At 36.6% G+C, this 8,750-nt stretch overlaps 1 protein-coding gene across 7 annotated transcripts in view; it reads left to right on the top strand.

Moving 5' to 3' along the window:
• The window catches only part of LOC128991937 (voltage-dependent calcium channel type A subunit alpha-1-like), a 392,598-nt gene that overhangs the window by 277,426 nt on the left and 106,422 nt on the right, over nucleotides 1–8,750 (top strand). Inside the window, exon 1 of one of the 7 annotated variants that reach the window (XM_054415228.1) lies at nucleotides 6,590–6,679. The exons of the other annotated variants lie outside the window; for them this stretch is intronic. Within the exon in view, the coding sequence (XP_054271203.1) occupies nucleotides 6,636–6,679 (44 nt within the window). The 5' untranslated portion in view covers nucleotides 6,590–6,635. Of the gene's footprint in view, nucleotides 1–6,589; nucleotides 6,680–8,750 lie in introns of those variants that run through there. 7 annotated transcript variants of the gene reach the window in all.

The raw sequence follows: 8,750 nt of genomic DNA, 5'->3' as shown, positions 1-8,750 counted from the left end.
TACGTTAACAGTCATTACAATATGTCTCTTAAGGTCAAGTGTACACAGTTGCAATGTCTGATGGGACAGTCCAGCGCCATATAAAGTTCCCTGCCACCTCCCCTCACCAATTCCACCACCCACATATTCCAGGGGGAGGGGGATTTACGGAGGGTGGTCGACTGGGCGGGGGGTAGTTTCTGTTGCAGCTCTGCACCATTCAATCCTCCCTATGACCTAATTGCCTCATCCCACTCATTTACAATATGAAATATCCTCCAATAAACTGCGTGGGATTGTTGGTGGTCTTTGAGTTATTTACTGTTTCTCTCACTAAGACTGCTCGTGTTTTTTTACGAATGAACTTCCTTGTTTTACCACTGAATTTCGTAAAGGAATTGGCCATCACTTGCACCTAATCACAGCAACAACTGGTCGGTCATGGGCATAAGAGGTTGTTGTATACGTTTGCTCACTTTAACGAGTAGGAAGTATATTAAAAAAAAATATAATATTCTGGTCTTTCAAACTGAGATATTTTTCTAGCTCAACTTGCAAAGAGGTTCGTCAATTCTTGAATGCTACATCATAAAAAGTGAAATGGGTGACGCTTTGCATCGCCCATTTGAAGGCATGTAGTGAATTTGTAAAAATATTGAGATATAGCCATCTGAAGACTAATGATTTTGTGAAAATGCTTCCTTGGTGAATATACAAACGAATGTACAATAAAATTGGTGTAAATACCTGCTTCTTGCAATCCAAATTGTTGCTGTTATGACGCAACTAGTTTCGACTTATCACGAAGTCATCTTCGGGCGTCCAGTCTAGACGCTACTACATCCATCCGGCCGTGACGCATAATCCTCACCGGTGTTACCATTTTTAGCTTTTACTCGTTAAATCGTACTTTTTTTGTTTCAATGTTCGTGTCTGTGTTTTTTTTCGTAACCGTGACCATGTTCGTGTATGAACGTATGTGTGTATTGACGACCTTCTGATGAAGTGATTTGACATCCCCTGGACGCCCGAAGATGACTTCGTGATAAGTCGAAACTAGTTGCGTCATAACAGCAACAATTTGGATTACAAGAAGCAGGTATTTACACCAATTTTATATTCAACGTAATCCGGAGGCTAACATCAACAATGGAATGTACAATGTTTTTTATGAATCAAAACTGGACCCAGTTGCCTTCGGCCATTAGGCTTTCAATAGATGCTTCTGACCAAAGTGTAACCAGCTGATCAGTTGCAAAGCTAATAATTAATTCATTATAAACCCATCCTTCAGTCATCTCTATCTTAAAATACTCACCAATCACGTTGATGTGTTGGGGTCGAATGAAATCAACATAGAAGCACCATGACTGTCAAATATAAAACAAGCTTAATAAATTGACTGACAAAAACTATCGCTTCAATATACAGCTACAAAATATAGTACCAAAAAACTATGCTTATTGCCAATAATATACGATATTGAAAAAAGGTTTTATTGTTGGCCAAGCAATGTAATCAGGGAGGTTTCCTGAGCAAGAATGTGGATCTGTTCCAGCGTTCCAGCTTGCACGGTATTGAGGTCAGGTCACACTATATTGAAACATTCATGTTCTCATATGGCTCTTGATGACTTGGCTAGAAGCATTAGCAGAATAGGCGCCGATGATATTGGAATTGTCCTTCTACAACAGCTGTTAGCTTACTTAGTACTGTAGGAAATGTTTTTATTTTAAGTACCAGGAGACCAAGATTTGCTCGGATTGAATTAAATTAAATTTATTAGATAAGTTATTTGGCTAAATTAAAATTATAGGTATTTATTATGTATGGTAATCAAGGTGAAAATTTTTTTGATGATTCACAATAGTATATTTCGTACCTAGGGCCGAAAATGAGGTTTTGCCGGCTCGAGGTAGTTTTTAAGTTCGAGACGAAGTCGAGAACTTAAATCGATCGAGAGCTGTAAAACCATTTCGGTCCGTGGTACGAACGCTATTTTTCACCACACTTAACCCCATTACCACTATTCACCACTATATTAATGCACACTGATAGTCAACACAACTACAACTTTAAGGTTATGTGAAGAAATAATGTGAGGAATCAGCAAGAATAAAAATAAATAGTTGCTAGGCAACGGTGACAATAACACAATTCTATTTCAATGCTATGGATTTTGATTGTGTATTTAAAATGCATTCATGTTTTAAGTAAGTAAGTGGACAGCTGATTTTGCGGCCCCGGCCTGTAAAACCTGCTCGGTCCCCAAATTACGATGACAGCTGGCATGGCCAGCAAAACGTAACTTTCAGCCACCAATTGACGTATGTAATACAGCCAAAAACATTATAGTGTGGTGAAAAACCCGCCTTCATAAAAACGTAGATTGCAATAAAAACCACCTGTATCAGCTGTTTTTGTTAACTGCAGCTACCAAACGGTATTGACGATAACATGGACACTTTAAAGGGCTGTAGGGCGGAAAATGGATTTTTCCCAGCCTTGTGACCAACTCCAATTTATTTCTCGTGGCCAAACACCCTATTATAAAACAACAATTTAAAAATCCTTGACCAAAAATAAAAGTTACATTTTTACGTAACGCGTACACGCGCTTGTTTCAGAGTATAGGATAGGATTTGCAATGAATAACGATATATGGACTGCTTTTGACTCAGGATTTCCAAAAGAACGCCTGAAAAGAAACTAGTCATAGATAAACGTTTGGTATCACTGTTATGACGATTTTTGAGTTTTAGTTTGAAACGTTCACATTTGATTAAATTAATTGACCAATCAATCAAACTTATCCCTGTACCATCTTCTTTTCGATTTTAAATGTTTGGTCAAAATAATGTTGAAGCTTTGTGGTGGGGGTCAATCGCATTGTAATACCCTGATTACTACGCTCAATTTTGCTGTCGCGTCTGCGAACGCTACCTAGTATGCTTTATAGTAACTGTAGGAAATAGTATATTACGTTACTAGTCCTGAAAATAAGTGTTTACCGGACGAGTGTGGTCGTTCCCGTGCGAGACGAAGTCGAGTACGGGATTACCATACGAATCCGGTACACACATTTTGGACGAGTTACCGTACGTACGATAGTTTACGCCATACTACTAAATCCCTACAAATCCTTTTTATATTTCCACCAACTAAAGGACTAAAAATCCCTAGTCATAACCTCTTAGAGAGGTTATGTTTTTGTTTATAACCACTCACTGTCACCTAAATACAGTATAATCAGCTGATTGGTGTCCGGTAAAACTCATTGCAGTACAGTAGTACGCAATGAAACCCCATTTGAATAAGCTAGGGGCAAACAGCTCTTTTCTGGACTAAAACCTTGCGTGGGAAGTTCGTCAAAATAATGTAGTGTGGCGTAAAATATAATGTGTTACGCGAGTGCAAACCAACGATATAAAGTACTCCTATATCGATATAAAACACTCCTATATCGATATAAAACACTCCAAGGAGTGTTGTATATCGTTGGTGCAAACTGCCTTTGCTGCACTAGAGAAAGTGCCACTTCGCCCACTAGTTACACAAATAACTATTTCCTTTGTACTGCAGTTATTATCGCATATTGGCTTGCTTATAAACATATTCTATGATTCTTTCTTTACATGTACGTTATTATTTCGTAACTATCATGGTCATCGTTGTATAAAATGGCAACCAAAATGCCTATGTTAAAAATTGAAAATATTTATGTTATGCAGTATCAAATTTTACACGGCTTGTCGAAATGATCGTTAAGCTATGGTGTTTTGCGGGATGAGATTACAAAAGTTGCACGAGGCCCGAACTCAATGAGCTCCGTGCAATAAAATAAACAAAATTATACAGGGCGATTCAAAAAGGACTTTACAACTTTGAAAATTCATATAAATCTTATTAAACAAGGTACAGAGCTGATTTTGGTATTGTTTTAAAGGAAAACACTTCAAGTTTTTTTACCCTTAACTAAAGATGTTCTATGTGACTTCCGTTGGATTTGGGGAAAATAATTATTTAGGTATGAAAAAATAGTGAAAACCCGTAAAAATTTGAGAGAAATTTACAAAATTTTGAAAGTAGGGCGTTTTTTGACGGTGAAGGAGTGCGATTTTCGAAAAATGCATATTACGTGTCTTGTAGGAAATTTAATTCCGAACCTACGTTTTTTCCTCAAATCTTTTCTAGCTCTTACCGTTTTCGAGCAATAGCCGTTTGAAAAAAACGTGTTTTGTCGTTTTCAGAGGTCCGCCATTTTGGATTTTTGGGGGGGTTAAAATTTGAAAATGCGACTTTTTGGAATTTTATGGGTGGTTTGGGACCAAGAACTACAAGTGTGCGAAATTTCAACTCCCTAGCACATCTAGAAGTGGGTGTATCGCACTCCTTCACCGTCAAAAAACGCCCTACTTTCAAAATTTTGTAAATTTCTCTCAAATTTTTAACGGTTATCACTATTTTTTCATACCTAAATAATATTTTTCCCCAAATCCAACGGAAGTCACATAGAATATCTTTAGTTTAAGGTCTAAAAAATTGAAGTGTTTTCCTTTTAAACAACACCAAAACCAGCTCTGTGCCTTGTTTAATAAGATTTATATGAATTTTCAAAGTTGTAAAGTCCTTTTTGAATCACCCTGTATAAGTTTCGACTCTGCTGTCTTCAATTTTCATCATGTAACCCGAAGTCTTCATTTCACGATGGTATACTTGGTTGTAAAGATTTTTTTCTTTTGAGCTATTACTTCTAAAGAAATTGAGATTCTGCTGAAATTAGAGATCAAACGCACTACCAAAGCTCTGCATAGAATTACCACAGGATAAAAATTGAGACAGAGGTAAATAAACAGGATTACTAACCTGACACCTACTTCCTCACATTAGCATGTCAACGATCCTTATTCTGGGTAAACGGTGGGAGTAATTATGATATTTGATGAGGAAAATCATAAAAATTGCAATAATCTGTTGACCATAATTGTTAGAAAATTGGGGGTTGTACCATTTAGCTTAGAGTTAAAAGGAACATAGCGTACTCTGTTTTAATCAAAATCGTCTTAGTTATTTTGGGAACATATTTACGTTTTCAAAGGGTAATTGTGGGAAACCCTCCATAATAATTTCAATGAAATACAGGGTGGATAAAAAGTCAAGACCCCCCCCCCCTCTAATTTTTTTCCTAGTCAATATACAGAGATATCCTTTTGCGGGTCGTGCAATCTTAGCCGGAAGTTTCATTTTAAGACTTTTAAAATTCATGAGTGTCCCCCCAAAAGGGGGGATTTGGGGGGTAACTCAAATATTTTAAACGTAAACCCCCTTTACACTTAACCGCCTTAAACACTTTAAAATGAGGTGTCACTTGATGGGGATTTACATTGAAAAAAATTTAGTTGCCCCCCCCAATCCCCCCTTTTGGGGGTACACTCAACAATTTTAAATATAAACCCCCACTTAGTGACACTTCGTTTTTAAGTGTTTACAAAAACTTAAAGAATGGTGAAAACCAGAGTTAGCTATCTCTTCTCTATCCAAAATGGTAGCCAATATTACCATTACGAACCAATTTTACCATTGATTTTCCACAACATTTGACGGGCTACCATTTTTGATAGAGAAGAGATGGCGACCTCTAATTTTCACCATTCTTTAAGTTTTTGTAAACACTTCAAAATGAGGTGTCACTTGAAGGGGGTTTACTTTTGAAATATTTAAGTTGCCCCCGAATCCCCCTTTTCCGGACACTCAAAATTTTCAAAATCATAAAATGAAACTTCCTGCTAAGATAGCACGACCACCAAAAGGATACCCTGTATATTTACTTGGAAAAATATTAGCGGGGGGTTCTTGACTTTTTATTCACCCTATTAAAATATATTGTATAACGCCGAATTTATAGAGTAAAATAACTACAAGAGATGTAAATTAATCAAAATCATGTATCAACAACATTATGAAAAGAACTGACTAACTTAATGCCACCATCTTTACTGAAAACTAATAGACACAAACTAAAAATATGGAAGACCAAAGAGACTTATTACTTATATGGATCAGTTGAACACACGTTAAATGCATGTTCTGTCTCAAGCATAGGCTGATGCATTGACAATATACTTCAGAACTATTGGGAATAACCTTAATTTTCACTTCGTTACAGTAGCTTTTATGCATTACGTTTTGCTTTCATTTAGTGTGATATTTCCCTAGATCTTTCTCAGTCTTCCTAATTTATCTATTTGAAACACATCGGACAAATAAAGGTCGATTCACACACATCAGTTACGGCACGTTTCAGTCCAGTCACTTCAGGCACGTCACAGTTCACAAAAATATTCTTTAATGGATTTTCTATAGCGCTATCTACACTCATCCGTTGCAGTTCCGTCAGTCACTCTGCTGGCATCCGTCAGTCAATTTCAGATTTCTTTCCAACGATACTTAACTTTTTGATTGTTCGGACGCCTGACGGAACTGTTAGAGGTTAGAAAATAGTGTTATTGTTATTTAAATGGTTGTGTTTACATTCACTGAACTGATATGTGTGAAACAGCTGGATAAACTTGTGTGATAACCTTAGATAAACAGCTGACTGCAAGCAGTTAGTGATTTGTACTGTCAGTTCGTGCTCCTAAAAATATTAAGACACCATGCGCCACGTACCACAGCTTATTCCAATGCACAGAGTGACTAGGTAAACAATTCGAGTATTAGCATATCAAATTTACCATTGACTGCGGATACTTAAATTAATTGTAGTCTAATGTTTATGGACCCAGTGCAGTCAATATTTCAGTCAAAGAAAACGTAGTGTTACGATTTTCATAGAGTGTGCCACAATTAAAGTTTGATTTTGTATTTTAATTTTTTCACACTATAATGGTTGTTGGGGTGGGGGAATATTTATTGAATAGTCGCCATTTTCATTTATTTATTTTGATGGCAAACACTATTTTTGCAATAAATTGTACATTGTGTTACATGCAACAAGATGTTTTTTTTTTACATGCTGATAAATATTGTGCAGATACATACAGTGATACATGCAAAGATGAATTTTTAATGAAAATGACGTGTGGCTATAATAATAATAAAGAGTGATAGTTGAATTAACTAGGTGATCATAATAATTAAGTAACATGCTTGGTGATTATAACTAGGTAACATTAACAATTAAATTTAACATTCTTGGCAATAACTAAACTATAACTAGGTAACAATAATAATTGGAAACAATACTACCAGTGGTGATGGATGCAATATGGAAACGAGTAATACAGTAAAAGTTAAAGTTGATAGGGTAAGGAATAAACTTGTATTTTACAGCCCCACTATCGGTTAGTGACTCAATAGTATGAGGCTAATTTTTTATTAACTGGATACAAATTTAACACGAATAATAAAACGTCATCTTTACGGTGATCTACTTTTAGACAATGGCATAATTCTCTTGACGAATTCACTTAATGGCTTTAAAGAGACAGTGACGTAGTGTACTTGTTACAAGCGGAATATAAACTCTAGTTGATTCCGAATGGAATGAGATGTTCTGTGGGGCTTTTGGGGTTTTAAAGCTCATGATTGCAAAGGATGATAGTTTTAATTTTAAGACTCTTTTGTTTACTGACTAAAATCAGCTGTTTCTCAATCCACGTTCGTTTATCAGCCCAATAATCAAGGCTAGTTGGGTGTTGGCTCCAATACTGTATTTATTTTACGATAAATTCTTGTTGGAAAACTCTAGTCAACAATTAAACCATATATAAATATACCTAATCAAAAATATGCATGGATGGATGAGCTAGGCCTATACAATGTAATTATGACATATAAACCATCAGTCACGTCGGAAATGCAATAGCCGAGTTAGTTATCACCAAACATATGCGACCTTGAACTTGGAATTGGGTAACTCGTCCTATATCAATGCTAATTTATCTCTAAGGGCGATAAAATGGATTTACAAAGCACGAGTTAGAGTAATTTATCTAAACTACAAGCCTTGGATAGGTGGTCAAAATTATGTGTGCAGTTTATGTAATTTAAGGGAAAACGAGGATGTATTTCATTATATCTGTAGGTGTCCACTGTCCAATCCTTGCAGGTGTAAGAAAACGTTTTCTTCATAAAAAAGAACTTACCAGGGAAGATTTACACTCATATTTAAATGGTAGGGACTGGCGAAGTCTGGGATGTTATTTAAATAATGCATGGAAATATAGATATAAACTTGTGTCAGAATTTAATTTTGCATAAAAAAACACACACACACACAAAAATACATTGTTTGCCATCCTAACGTGTTGCAGGGATATGGGAAATAAGGAGAAAATAACAATATTTTGTACAGTAATATTATAATTACATGAAAGCTGCCAGTCCAGCTGACAGTCCTTTGGGCTAAAGGCATGAGTGAGTGGTAAGCGGCAGTTCTATGTCTGAGTAAAGGCATGAGTGAGTGGTAAGCGGCAGTTCTGTGCGTAAGTAAAGGCATGAGTGAGTGGTTTGCGGCAGTTCAGTGCGTGAGTAAAGGCATGAGTGAGTGGTAAGCGGCAGTTCTGTGTCTGAGTAAAGGCATGAGTGAGTGGTAAGCGGCAGTTCAGTGCGTGAGTAAAGGCATGAGTGAGTGGTAAGCGGCAGTTCTATGTCTGAGTAAAGGCATGAGTGAGTGGTAAGCGGCAGTTCTGTGCGTAAGTAAAGGCATGAGTGAGTGGTAAGCGGCAGTTCTGTACGCAAGTAAAGGCATGAGTGAGTGGTTTGCGACA

This window comes from Macrosteles quadrilineatus, unplaced genomic scaffold (assembly GCF_028750875.1).
Source record: "Macrosteles quadrilineatus isolate MER2022 unplaced genomic scaffold, UCM_ALF_1.0 Scaffold_4__1_contigs__length_99947679, whole genome shotgun sequence".
NCBI lineage: Eukaryota > Metazoa > Arthropoda > Insecta > Hemiptera > Cicadellidae > Macrosteles > Macrosteles quadrilineatus.
The sequence above is the reverse complement of the archived record's forward strand: the minus strand, read 5'-3'. Positions and strand labels throughout refer to the sequence as shown.